Source organism: Numida meleagris, chromosome 1 (assembly GCF_002078875.1).
Source record: "Numida meleagris isolate 19003 breed g44 Domestic line chromosome 1, NumMel1.0, whole genome shotgun sequence".
Lineage (NCBI taxonomy): Eukaryota > Metazoa > Chordata > Aves > Galliformes > Numididae > Numida > Numida meleagris.
Window position 1 is genome coordinate 94432523 of NC_034409.1, and position 14724 is coordinate 94447246.

Below are 14724 nucleotides of genomic sequence, written 5' to 3' on the forward strand. Positions count from 1 at the left end.
CTGGTATTTAAAATCATGAAGTCGGCTGAAAAATCATGTGTCTCCCTAAAACACCCTCCTTGGTTGCCATTAAATTTTCCTTAGAGTTTTTGAATGGCCTTTTAAAGCTTTCTGTGGATTTCCAAGGCCTGGAAAATCATTTTTTGTTTGTTTGAGAAGTTGATATTTTACATAATGAAAAAGAAATAGCTTTGCCACTAAGGAAAAAAACGTGTACTTCATATCCACAGCTCACTGTAATCCTTGTGTTTTTCATACTGTGCTGTGAAGAAAAAAAAAATCATACAGAAAAATTTGATAGAATATTTTTATTGTCACAACATGTAATTTCAGCACATGGATTAAAAAATTCCTTGTACAGGAATATGAGAATCATCAGATCAAAGTGATCTCTAGCCAAATGTCTGTCCAGTGATGTGATACCACCTATGACAGTGGCAACCTTGCCTATGCTGCCATTGTGGAACTAGATGATCTTCAAGGTCCTTTCCATCCCAAGCCATTCTATGATTCTATGACCCTCTAATAGCTCTGTCATATAACACATACTAGTTTGCAGGTAAGTCATGAAAAGGGAACGTACTGCAACATATTTTGTTTAGGGTACCAGTTCTGAGAGACCTCACACCGGTTAATATGACTCAGAAATGCATAATCTCTATAATGTGTTTTGCACTTATTTATTGAGATATATGTAGAATTTTTGTAAATACTGAGTACGTTATTCAACTAGTGGATATCTCAGTGTACAATGGAAGTCTCACTGAATCATTATTCTAATTGTTTTGTTTAGGGGTATTATTCTGTGAGCCCTTCAAGTACTTCTGGAGTGGTAGTTGCATAGTGGATTTTGTTGATATTGCCCTTGATAAAAAGGGACTTCTTTCTCCTCACAGCAAGTCCTTCCCAACCAACTTTTGGTTGCCTCCTCACAAGCTGTGTGCTGTAGAACTGATTTGCAAAAATGGTATTTTTCCAATTTTAGAAATATGCATGACTAGAGAGGAGACAAAATAGCATATTCTTAATCTGGTTGTATTTTACCATGTAACTTTCATATTGCACCACACCACATGTGTTTGAGGAAACATCAGACATCACGTTGCAGAATCCAAGTGTTTTGCTGGTTTTGAGTTGCACGAATTACCAATGCCCACAAAAATGGTATCTTTGTATTTCCTGTTTGTACATTTTGTATACTAAATGAGACAGATGTATTGGCAAGTACCATGCTATATGTTGTACACATACAGGGCAAAATTGAGGCTGCCTGCACACCTGTGAACCTGGAATTTCCTGTCTTTTTAAATCTTCACCATTCCAATCTTAATTCTATGTCAATAATCTGTTAGGCATTTGATGACTTAAACATTGATTTTTACATTATTTACGTGAATATTTTACATAAAGAATTAAAATTCACAGTTCTATTTGATGCGAATCGTAATGAGTTTTCACTGAAGTCTTAAACTTGGAGCTTCGGTACAGTTAGAATCATAGAGCATGTGAGCAATAGCCAAATCAGCATGCTCTGTGAGGTTCTTATCTCAAGGCAGAAGAAAAGGGGATGAGTCAGTGTGATAATATGCTGGTTTCAGGGAGTTATGGGGTCAGCCTGCTCCAACAACTCTGAGGCTTTCTAAAGTACATTATAAGCTGTGGCTGCTGCTCTGACGGTAAGATGCACTTTGCCTTACAATCTTCACGTTCACTTATTATTTTGGCATGTTTCCCTGAGGAGTGCAAGCAGGAACAGGAATGTTGATTATGAGCCATTTATATCTCAGTCAAAGCTTCCAGAAATTTCTTACGATGAAGAAAAAGTACTTTTTTCATTCAAGCGTTTTTTTTCCAGACTGATCTCACGTGGATGTGTGGCAGAATGAAGATGCCTTTCTCAAAGAAAGGCTTCCAAGACATTGTATATTAGTAATGGCAAGTTCACTAGATTTTCTTTTCCTCACTATGTATTTAGCTTGCTTTCTATTTTTAAATCATAAGAGGAGTACATGGATCAAATGTCACCCTTCCATCTTCTTTTCTGTTGTGTTGTATATATGAATATACATGTACACATACTCATTTTTCTTGTCAACATGTATGTAAATATATACCAGTTAATTCAGTGAAAGGTCACTAGCAGTCTACGTATATACTGTGTAATGTAAGCCTGGTTTCTTAACAGCAAATATATTATGTTGTTGTTGTTATGCTTGCAATGGCTAGTAAAATAATACCGTGAAATGATTCTTAATTAAAAATTAGAACAATAAGTGTTCAAAGAGATTCTTCATTATTTTGTAATCTTCAGATATGCATTGACTGAGCAATGCAAAATGTTTGTATATAAAAGTACCGTCCTTCTGTATGGTTGTATTATTGATATGTTTTTAAAAGATTCTCATTCAGCTTTTAAGTTTTTGATTATTTTCTGGATATATTGTTTTAAATATATATATTAAAAGGATTAGAGAAAAACATTTATCAATCTTCTAAATATATTCAGAGACATAAGTTATCTGGAAATATTTTTTTCTATTCCATTAAGAAGTACAAGGTGGAGTAGCTTTTTAAAGATACAGAAATAGTAGGGTCACTCACTTTGCAAACAGACTGGTGATGCAAGTTTTCATATCTTAATATGGTCTCAGCTGCAAAGAGACAAAAGATGAGAAATAGAGTGACAGTTTTAATTCATTAGTCACAGTATACTTTATATGTTTAAGCCCATCTGGCCACTTGTGTGGAACTTCACTTGGCTGTCTCTGTAAAATCTGATGCAACCCATCTTAACCTTGCACAAATAGGCATGAAATCTATAAACCCAGCAGACACAAAGGGTGTATTAGTAAGAAAAGAATAAGTCTGCTTGGTGAACTTTCAGACTAGCCAGTACACTTAGGACAGAAGATAAAGGGACTGGAAATATGAAATAAAATTTCCAATAAGGTAGCCATCAAAGGCAGTGATGATTCCTTGGCCAGATACGTATACTTTTTGTGTTGCAATTTGTTATTTTGTTTAGGCTTATTTTGGAACAATACAAAATGTGTCACCATAGTATAATCTGTTCTCTTCTTAGTCCTTAGAGAAAATGTGATGATTTCTAAGTGAAGTCTTTGTATCATACGTAGTTTGTATTATTTGTAACAGTACCTTTCACCTTAAAACACTAATCTCTATTTCAGTGTATGATGTTACTACCCATAGTAAAAGAAAAAAAAATCCTGCTGGGTTTACACAAGAATAAAAATGGGTATTTCAAAGACAGCTTGGAATGTGTAAAGCAATATCCGCTCTGACTAAAGGTTTCAAATTCTTGCCCTCACCCTGTGCAGTAATGAAATTTCCAGTAAGAACTCACTGTAGTGGTAAAAAAAAAAAAAAAAATCAGGAAGACAGTATTTTATCTTTGAGTAGCTTCATTACAGTTAGCATTGTTCAGTAACTGAATATTTTTACTAACATTCCTAGAAGGTTCTTGCAAAAGTACAATACAGAAAAAGAACAAAAGACTGTTTATTGGTGGTGCTTTCACTAAAGGAAAAAAAAAAGTGGAAAAAATACACATTCGTTATTTTAAGATGGGAATTTTAGGGGTAAACAGTATTTGAAGAAGGCAGCATGTTCAGTAACAAGAATGCTTGACTATTTTTAACAATTCAGAACTCCTTTTTAGTCATCCTTGAGCCTTTTCACCCATGTTAAGTGGGCAGAACTGGTTATTTTGTACTTTTACTTCTTTATGCAGTCTTAAATATTCAGTCTTTTTTAATCGAAGTCAAAGTGGGAGCCTACAAAGAGTATACTAGACTGTGTAATATGATATTTAAGTCATCTGTCAGTAACTGCTAAATTAAAATGTATCCTTCAACATCAGCATCAGGTGAACGTTTTTGGAATTTGTCATTCTTTTGTGACTTTCAGTTATGAGAATGTATGCATGTGTAGCTGACTTCTGCACTTTCACAGAGCCCTAAGAACACACTAAGATTATTTTGTACTTGAGCTTTCTTCTGTGTTTTTTTCTGACTTCTTGAATAATTTTCTGAAACTGTTTTTGGTTTGCTAAAGTGAAGAAAAAAAAAAAAAAGCCAGTGGCCTGATTTTAGCAATCATTACAAACAAAAGCCAGTAGAGTTGGAGAAATGTGTCTTATACTGAAAACAGGTATTTCAGCCTAGACCTATAAAAAGAGATTTTGATGAGGAATCTTAAGCATATTGCCTTGATGAACTGGATGCAGTTCTGTCAGTTCTTTTCATGTTGCCTTTTACAGTTGCTCATTCAGATTAACTAGAGATTTGGGATGTCCTTCTTTTTCAGATTCTCATGGAAATCCTGTGTCTTCAGAAGATCAAGTCAGTTTAGCCCAGCAGATCTCTGATGTAGTAAAACAGCCTGCCTTTATTGCTGGAATTGGTGCGGCCTGTTGGATTATCCTCATGGTCTTCAGCATCTGGTTATATCGGCACAGGAAGAAGCGAAATGGACTCACTAGTACTTACGCTGGTATCAGAAAAGGTGCCATACTATGTTTCAATCTCCAAGCTGCTGAATGCCTCTTTACTGGCTATTTATCATCAGTCTCTTGCTCTTTTAAGACTTCATGCAGGAATTATCAAATTATGTCAGTATTTTCAGGAAGTTTGAATCAGCAGCTTATATAGACAGCACTATTATTGATGCAGTGTGTTGACTTGACTTTAACTTCACTTTAAAGTATGAGCATTTAGCAGAATACCTAGATTAGCTTTACATAAGGGTACTTGTTCAAGTGAGGAAAGTACAAGATGGATTTAAGTTTGGGAGCTTCCAGTACGTCCTTACTACCTGACTCTCTGAACCATCTGAAAAGGAAGCAACTGGATGGTCGCTCATTGTCCCTCTTATTCAGTCTTTTGCTTACTTCTAAGAATACTAACAGTGGTGTCAATTACAGCGATGCTTCTGGTGTGTGTACTTGAATTTCTTTATATTCCTGGGAATGTGGTGAAACCGCTGTTTGTGAAAGCACAACAGTACATAATACTTTCCAGGACTCTTTCATAAATGCTCTCAAGGGACCCTTCTCTGGGACTGAATTCTGGGGCTATCAAACCTTGCATCTGCGTTCAGTTACAAGGATAGCAGTGGGACTAACTTTAAAGCATTCTTCATTTTCATGTTATCAATACCTTTTATGTCAGATTGTTGGGCAAGCAGTGCTTTACGCTGTACTCCATGACAAACAAAACTAGAATATCTATCTGAAAGATCTTTTGGAATAAAAAATCTCTCCTGTTACAATAATCTTTTGATTAAGCCCTGAAGGTAAAGCTGAATTCAGTACGATACACTTCATTGCATCTCATAGCAATACCTTGTAGGCACCATAAATTCTGGAATGAATTAGAAAATGGAAGATTCTACTTTTGATGGAAGAGTGAGATTTTGTTTCAATATTTGGCCATCGAAAGATAGACCTAGGCTTCAAAGGTGCACACATCTTAGTGGGTGAAAGATGTCATGCAACTGCATTCTTTAGTCACTTTAAACTGAATGAGTGATGGATGAGACAGGCAAATATAACACAAATGTTTTTAACATTTAGTAGTAGTATGTTGCTATGAAAAAGAAGCAGTGTTAAAATTAGAAACTGAGTGAATGGGAACCTGAAAAATGTTTTGGAGTGATGCAGCGCTCAGGTGTTCTCCATGCTTTTAAAATATCAATGCTTTGGGTAGCCTTTAGGCAAAGTGGTTTTATTGGAGTTGTCAAAGTCCCTGTGACCACAGGGATCAGGGACAAATTTAATTTTGTTCTTCTAGGTTTTCTTAGATAAGACAGACCCCAACACTCTGCTGTACTGGCCTGCTCTGTTTTGTTTTACTAATAGCATGCTGCCATACTGCCTTTCTACAGTTCTATCAAACTAACATCACTGTGCTTTCAGCAGTACCTATGATTAAGCAAAAGGCATACAATTTGTTCTAAAAAATGATCACTTTAATGACATCAACTATTGTTCGAAACAGCTGTGTTGTTCAATATTTTTTTAAAAAATACCTTTTGTGTAATTTGATGGAGATTTTTATAAAAACGCATGCCAAAAACTAGGGTATACATCTCCATTATCAAGTATTCCTCAAGAAAAAAGCCATCCTCAATGAAATATAAATTGCAAAGTAGTTTGCCACTCTGCAGTGCATCAAGTCATCACTTCAAGTGCAAACTTTCTTCAGTCTTGCATTTATTTGTTTATTTTTATGTTTAGCTTCAGGCCTGACATCTGCTAAAACTCCCCCACACATATATTGTACTAGTACTCTTACACACTCAAACGAGTTTATTATTAGAAGCTGTGAGAATTAAGTTGTTCTTTTGTGTGGTTGCTGTAAAAATCGAACCTCTGTTCATATGTTCCCCAGTTCTTTAAAAACAAACCTAGGTTTATTACTTAGCTCACAGGCAAGTAAAGAGTCAGTAGTTTAAGATTTTTGTCATGCCCTTATGGTTGCAAGTTAATTTTGAGACACTTGATTGTCTTTCAAATAACTGTTTTTTAAATGCACCTTCTGTTTTAATGAAAGTTTGTTACTACGGTTCTATACTGTTGAATGTAGCTAAATTAAACTTGACTGTGTGAAAAGGCCTAGCTCTAAGAAATACAGTGGAACTCCCACAGTAAAGAGCTGTACTATAAATTAAGCCTGGAATAGGTAAAATGCTCAGAGGTTTTTCTTTTTGCAGTATATCATATTCCTGGAAATAAATTGGCTTGGAAAAAGTAGGGGGAACCCAGAGCATTTCATGAATTATAAAAACAAGGCATTCTGGAGCCTACCCCCCAACCCCAGAGTTATTCTATAAACTGTAGTAAGTGGTTGTTTTCTTAGCTAGAACCTTTTCTTTTTGAGACAGATTTGCTGATCAAATTCGATCTGAAATTTTCTTGTAGCGAATATTTTATTATTCCTCTTACACTGGTCTTTGTTTTTATTAGATCAAAAAGGGCAATATTAGCCTTTTTTACCCATCAGTGGTAGAAAAACTATACTGTCTTGTCAACAGGAGGGGGAGCATGTTGCTAATAGGAAAAGCAGATGCTATCTCTCTGTGTTTGGATTAAGGGCCCTATTGATCCAAAGAGGATTTATAGTGGCAGTGAGAGTGAAGATTGTCAAGCAATGTCATTGTTCTATTGTTAACCTTTCCTTCCTAAAGCCATGGCTTGAAAGGTAGAAAGGTATTACATCCTTAAGGTAGATAATAACTGTTTAGCAATTTCTGCTATGAAGACAAAAATGAGTTGCTGCCATAAGTTTTAGGGCCTTTTTTTAAAGAGATGGTGCAATTCTTGAATCAGATACAGTAAAACAGCAATTTTTTTTTTCCTTTATATGGTTATTTTCTTACTGAATACCTAAGTGTAGCTGTTAGTTCAGCATATTGAGCATTTACTTGGTGAGCTGCAGATAAAATTCACTGGGGCCTTGATAAGGCTTTGTTAAGGAATTTGTAATTCTGCATTTTAAAATGATTAGCAGTGTAGGGTTTTTGTTTGTAGTAGGATTTTCAGAAAAGCTGAAGATACCAAACGGAGGGGTACTGGAAGTCAAAACCACAGTCATTCCCCTCAGAAGCACAGTAGAGTATCAAAGTTTTTTTCAGTGGTATCTGTGGAGACAATCTTCTGAATCACAAATTTAGTTTTACTTCTATACTAGTGTGACTGAACTACTGGGTTAGTTATTTGCATTTGTTTTATGTTCAGCTGTCTGCTAGATTTATACTAATGTGGTATGTTTCCCTTTCTTTCTTCAGCTTAATAACCAGTTTGTATTTTGTTTTGATTTTTCAGTCCCGTCTTTTACCTTCACACCAACAGGTATATATTTGCACTTTTCCCCCCTTCTTTGTTACTTCAGCATGTGTTCATGGTACTGTTTCTCCTTTTCTGATATAACCAGCCCAGCTGTTCAGAAGTTTTTTAAAAAATTTCATTAATGGCAGGCATCATTATGTTATTCTCTAAGTAGCATACGCTTGTTTTGTAGCTGACACTTTTATTCTATTTGCGTGTACCATTTTGTCATATACCGTGTGATGTGATGCAAGCACACCAATTTGTAGCGTGCTCCTGTCAGCTTGCGCAATCTGAGCTCTCTCTTCTTGCATTGTGACGAAGTAGTGTGGCCTTCTGCATCTAGTGATGTCAAAGGCACTTCTGATGGAGGAGAAATGACTTTGCAGACCGCATGTGCTGATTTGTAAGGGAACCAATGGGATTATGTTTGGTGAAATATTTTCCTATTGTCTTTCCTCTGAACCTGCATTAAATCAGTATCCTAGGAGTTGTCTGCTTTAAAAGATACAGAAAATCAAAGCATATTATCAGTTAAATTTCTTTGCTTGCTGCCTTAAACCGTGTTTGTGCTACAAAATTATAAAGCGGTCATCCTGTTACACATAATCAAAGCTACATTTTGAATTCGGGATGGGTTTAAAATCCTCTTCTTATTCTTTTTGCTTAAAAATGTATGAAATACGTCCGTGACATAAACCATGCCACAGCCCACCATAGTCAGTGGGGGAGAGCCTTTCTGTTCTGTCGATGGGACCTTCAGTCAGTCTCACTGTCTGGGAGGTCAGCAGGTTCTCCTCTGCAGTGAATACAGTTCAACACATTCACTACCCACCACTGTAGAAAATGCATTCCTTTTAGCTACAAGCTGAGTGAATAGGCAGGTCATATCTTCGTCCTTTGTTCTAAATCCCTTATTTTCACAAGAGATCTGTGTATATCCAGGGAGGGTAAAGGCCACTTAACTCTTGCTCTGCAAAATCAGCCAAAAATATCTAGCTTAAAATATTCGCTCAGAATTGTTGTACTAATTTGGCCCCTGGACAACAGCTGTGTTGCATCCTTCCGGGTTGGAGTGCAGCTGAAACAAACTCATGTCTCTCTGCATTCCTTGACACACACCTAGCGGTGGTGGGTTAGTTTCTTATTCACATGCTTTTAATCACACTGAATAGTATCTTGTTTCAAAAGTCATCCTATTATGTTCAGTGAATTTGCTTACTGTTCAGCATGAGTCAGAGTGGCCCCTAATGTTTCTGAAGTCCTTTGAGATCCACAGTGGAGACTAATTCAAATTATTATTTTGCTGTTACTTTAATTGGCTTAACAGCTTCTAGTGCAGTCACAATTGTAGCATGCTACTGAAATTCTGCAGAGGTTGGTAGGTTAGCTAATATGCATTTTCTCAGTTGGGTTCTTAACATTAAAGGAAAATATACTGCAGCTCCATACGTCATGTCAGAGCTGCAAAATAAATAGCACTGAGATTTTTAAAGAAATTGGAAAACATGAAATATGTAAAACATTTAAAGGAAAAAAAAAATCCCTTTTCAATCCATGATTCTAGTCATGCGTTCTATTGACTTTAAACGGTACCAGACCCTCTTCTTTAGCATTACCTACAGTAAGACTTACCTGTAGAAGGCATCCTACATTTTAATCCCGTTATTGTAATCACTGCCAGCATTTATCTCTCTCTTGCAGACTCCCAGCTTGGAGTTTTTCTAAAGAGCAGAATTTGGCTGCTTTTCTTCAACACATTCCTAGATGGGAAATGTAGAATCCATAAACATTTGCAAGGAGGCAAGCTCCTTAACCCTTTGCCTAGTCCACTGGAGACCTGAAAAATGTATAGCACTGATTTTTCTTGGATGCGTGCATTACTTAGAATAACTTTTTAACCATGATGCTTCCTGTGAAGGATATTCAGTCCTTGCCAAAAAATAAAAGCATGTGCACATGCACTCAGTTAATGTGTAATGCTTATAAAGTAGCAAAAACCATTCCTACTAATTTAGGAAGCAATCTCTCTGCCCGTGATTTTTTTACCAAGGTTTATACATGTAAAGGTTTAGATAAAAAACTATCATTATTAAATCCAATTGTAAGATGTTGGAAAATTCAGAGCATCTGTGGACTTTTACAGTAAGCTTGTTCCAGGAGTAAAGTGCAGAAGCATTCAGAAAAAGCGTACGTTTTTATAGTAGATTCAGCTGTAATGAGCCATTGTTTACATTGCAAGTAAGGTATGTTATGAAATCATGCTACCACTTTAATCTTACTAAAAGAGTAAGGTAGAGCAAAGCGGTAACATTTAGTCATTCATGAAATAAATAAATGACCTAAATTCTTCCACAAAGTAACTCCTCTGAAGTCAGCAGAGCTATGTTAAGGATAAGTTCAACCTGATGTATGGCTTCCTGCTTTCTTAAGCGATACGTGTGTTTGTGTTTTTCTGTACAGAACTGAAATATGAAACTTCAATGGAGCTAAGAGTAGCAATTATCAAGAAACAGAAGTATTATATATAAACTTGCATTAGAAAGAATGACTTTGAGGATGATACTCTGGATTAGAGTATAAACACTGTATATTTACTGTCTTAGCTGAAATGAAACAAAGGCAGATTTAATATTACTGTTCAAGGAATCTTTTCTGCTTTTTAAATTATTTCATTTTTTTATCTTTAAATATTGCAGTAACCTATCAGAGAGGAGGAGATGCCGTAAGCAGTGGAGGCAGGTAATTACATGCTTTATTTTTAAAGCTATAAATTGTGTACAACAACATTTAAAGATGCTGGGCGTACAGTTGTCCTTGTACGTGGTGGGATAATAGCAACTTGAAAAGGTGCATTTTAATTTATAATATTAATATATGCATTTGGGCTGTATATTTTTCTGCTTAGAAAGAAGTGGTTTGTGTTTCTACGTTGATTTCTGAAGAATGGGTCATGGGTATTTTTAGCTGAGTTGCTTTGTTAACCACTAAAAGCTGCACCTCAAAAAATAAGCAGCAGAGGGAGCACTTTAACTTCAAAATAGAGGTCTGATGTAGGAGCAGAGTGAGGGAGCAAAAGTAATTAAGTCATGGCATTTATGAAGATTAAGAAATATAAATGGTTCGCAAACACTACAAAAAAAAAGCATATATTGGAAAATTTTTCTGAAGACATAAGTGGCTTATAAAGTGACTTGTTAAGAAAAAATCTTGCAATCAATGCAAAACAGTTAAAGCATCATATGCAAGAAATATGCTCTGGAAGAGAGGGAAACAGGTAGGTCTTTAATTTAAAGACTTTGAGAAGCTAGTCTATTGCAGATTGAGGAGTTAACTAAAATATGTTTACTGGGTTTATGTTATTAGCTAGTGAATGGCAATGGACAAAACAGTGATTTACATTTCTCACATTGAGATGGAGATATCCTCAGGATGGAAAACAACAGTTTTAGCAAAAAAGCAGGTCAGAGCAGTGTCACTTTATTAGCACACTTTTTTTTCTGTGGCATTTTCCATGCATACCCTTTTGTAAGCATTGTAGTTAAGGATTTGGCATGATGTTGGAACAAACATTAAAATCTCAGAGAGCAGCTGAGTGATAAATTCTTATATCAATTCCTGTTTCACAAGTGGTATCTTGTTATTCTAAATTTCCAAGATCATACAAAAATTGGGTAATGGTAAAGGTTAGGCATAAAATTAAGGATTCCCAGTATGCTAGAATGCAGTGCGGAGTAATCCGCTGCTGCTACTGAACCTGGCACGTTAAGAACAACTGCAGATCTCTGTGTCCTGAACTGTATGCTGCTGTGTTGTTATAGCCATAAAACCAAGGAGGAAAACCTCTAGAGCAGTTACCATGCGATGTTTGAATGGACAAACCTGTAAATCACTGGGTTGCTGCCTTCACCCCAGGATAGTGAGAAAATAAGAGAGAGCAGATACGAACCATCTTTCTCTGACAAGGTTGTTCAAAAAGATACGCAGTTAACAGCCTTTTGTGCTCTTTGTGCCACTGTGCTTTCGGCTCTTCCCATAGCATGAGGTAGACAAAGCACAGTCGCATAGACGCAGAGGACAGAAATGAACCCAGAAGTGTCTGCATCGTATGCAGTCATTTTGGAACTGCTGAAGAAGCAGCACTGGTTTTTACTGTCCTTGTTCTAAGGATCAGTGCCGCAGTCTAGCAGTGTAATTGGTTCAAGGTGCTAACATCTATGCTTCTTTTGTTCTTTTGAGTATATGGCATTTACAGAGCATCTGATGTTGTACAGTATTTAGTAGAATATAAAACACAGTTCTGCAATATAAAATATCTTTGCACACAAAAACATTTACTCTCAATTTCAGATTCAGTGCTTTCACTTCCCCACATTATATTTGCAGTGTTTTGGAACAGTTTAGCATTTTAGCCAAGTGCAGTTATACAAGGATGTTAAAGCAGTATTTAGAATTCAAAATATCACAGTCAACTATTTCAAAATAATCCATGCTTCCATTATGCTGAAAAAATACCCACTTCTGTGGCAATCCCCTTTCCGGACAGAATTCAAGTAATGGTAATTAGGGTGGATTGACTCCAGCCAGCAGCCAGCCGCCCACACAGCTGTTTGCTCATTCCACCCCACCCCAGACCTAGACCAGCAATTCAAGGATTCAAGTAATTCACGGCAAAGCTTAAAGATCTTTGAAAAAGATGATCTCCTATTTTGTACCAGGCCATGGATCTCCAATGCTAACATCTGTTGTCCACAGTTCCTCCTAAATGGCTCCAGTAGAGCTTTCCCCTGCTTATATACTTCACAACACGTTTCTTACAAGACAGCTTGCTTAAATGCAAAGCAAATTTTAGCAGCAAAGAAACTGTCACTCTCTGTACAGAAACCCAACACACAGGCCTTGGAAGTGCTGGAACATTCTGGAAGGCTTTGTCTTCTCCAAATGCCTTGAGATATATTTTCACTGTAAGAATTATAGGGGAAAAAAATAAAAGCAGGCTAATTCAGACTGGCTGGACTGTTTGTGGGACAACATAGCTGTACATTTATTTCAGTGTTATAAAAAATGCTTGTCTAATGCATGTGTATTTGCTGGTTTGTTAGCCTGACAGTAAGTCATGCCTCATCACCTCCCATGTTAAATTGTCAGGTGACATATGCTGTGAAGAAATATATTCACATATGGATGTATAGATGTTTTAAATGTCATTCTGAGACTACGACTTAAGCTTGCAGCATTAGCAAACTATATCCCCCATAACAAACCACATGCAGTTTGTATTCTCAACTTGCCATTTCAGAGGTTAACATATTTTACTTTTTAAGATCATCACATCTAATATTATAGAGACTAGCTTCTGTACTGTTCGCAGTGGTTCCATATGATTTACAACAATAGTACTCTCTGATTGTGATTAGTACCTGTCTTCATAAATTACCAAAAATTTGTGACTATTCACTTGTGAACTTTTTTTTTGCAAATGAATCTTATTTCATTGTATCCATCTTGCTTCCATGTTTGAGGCTTGTACTTTTTTGTTTCACTTGCCAATCTCCACTTTTTTACCTTGTTTTCTTTAAGAAATAAGAAGAAAGGATGGGAAGAAAAACACAGTTCCTCCCTCCAACTCCCCCCTGCCCCCCCCAAAAAAGCACCAAAGTGTTACAGACAGTTAAAGGGTGCACACAAATATATATGTGCAGTTCAGCACTTCAGAGTGTCTGACCAAGGAGACTATAAAAAAGATTAAAAACCATTATATCAAAGAATCAAGCTGTATTTTCCAGTGCTCAAACCCTTAAACTCAGAGGGCAGTGAGGCACTGGCACAGGCTGCCCAGAGAAGCTGTGGGAGGGTCTCAAGGCTGGCTTGGATGGGGCCCTGGGCAGCCTGAGCTGGTGGGGGCAGCCCTGCCCATGGCAGGGGGTAGGAAATAGATGATCTTTAAGGTCCCTTCCAACCCAAGCCATTCTATAATTCTATGAAACATGTGACATCTAACTTTCTTGAAGAATATAATTGCAGTCTGAAAATGTCTCTGTTTAATTTTTGAAGTGACCAAACTTTGTTTCTAAAGGCCAGGACTCTTAAACATCAGTGAACCAGCCACGCAGCCCTGGCTAGCAGATACTTGGCCTAACACAGGGAACAATCACAATGACTGCTCCATCAACTGCTGCACCTCTGGCAACGGAAACAGCGATGGCAACCTTACGACATACAGTCGACCAGGTTAGATATGTTTCTACCTTGCTAAGGAACCTTCTTTACACAGTATATACTTAAAATACCTGAGATCAGATTTACTTTTCTTTTTAATTTCCAATACGTTCGCATTTAATGTAGTTTCATTCCGCTATGTCATGATTATGCTTTCTGTCCATTTTTGAATCCCAATTTTTCTGTCCCTTTTGATCCCCAGCCAGTTGTGTTAAAAACTAAAGGAACCTTTGCAGTGTTCCGTGTTACCAAAAGTTGAACTGAACGTGTATGTCCTCACATCTGACAAACGCAAGACAATTTCATTGTTTTGTACGTCTTTGTTACTCGGATGGAGAAGGACAAGTACCAAAATGACACCAGTGACATTTTCAACTTGTTTGGGGCATGATGGGAAGAAAGAAATAAAACATCACTGCAGTACTTGCCAGACACTGCTTTGGCACATTAAGAACCTCCTTTGGGATTCTATTCTGTACAAAAGTGGATAGCTGGTTTTCCATTTAGGATGTGTGAATAAAAATAAGTTAACTTCGCTATCTGAAAGCAATTGCGAAATGTTAGGTTAAGTGCTAAATCCCAGGAGCTTGGGTAGGATTCAGAGTACTCTTAAAGAAAACCTTGTGAGTGCTGTAGGAAGACAATAGGAGAAATCTGTC

General features: G+C 36.8%; 1 protein-coding gene across 9 annotated transcripts in view; it reads left to right on the plus strand.

Moving 5' to 3' along the window:
* ROBO1 (roundabout guidance receptor 1) overlaps positions 1-14724 on the plus strand; it is a 715672-nt gene that overhangs the window by 674118 nt on the left and 26830 nt on the right. For 8 of the 9 annotated variants that reach the window (XM_021403057.1, XM_021403047.1, XM_021403097.1 and 5 more), the window contains 4 exons: positions 4327-4524; positions 7844-7870; positions 10546-10588; positions 13923-14077. In XM_021403057.1, coding sequence (XP_021258732.1) covers positions 4327-4524; positions 7844-7870; positions 10546-10588; positions 13923-14077 — 423 coding nt within the window. The remainder of the gene's footprint in view (positions 1-4326; positions 4525-7843; positions 7871-10545; positions 10589-13922; positions 14078-14724) is intronic. The other variant, XM_021403074.1, reaches the window with a different exon arrangement.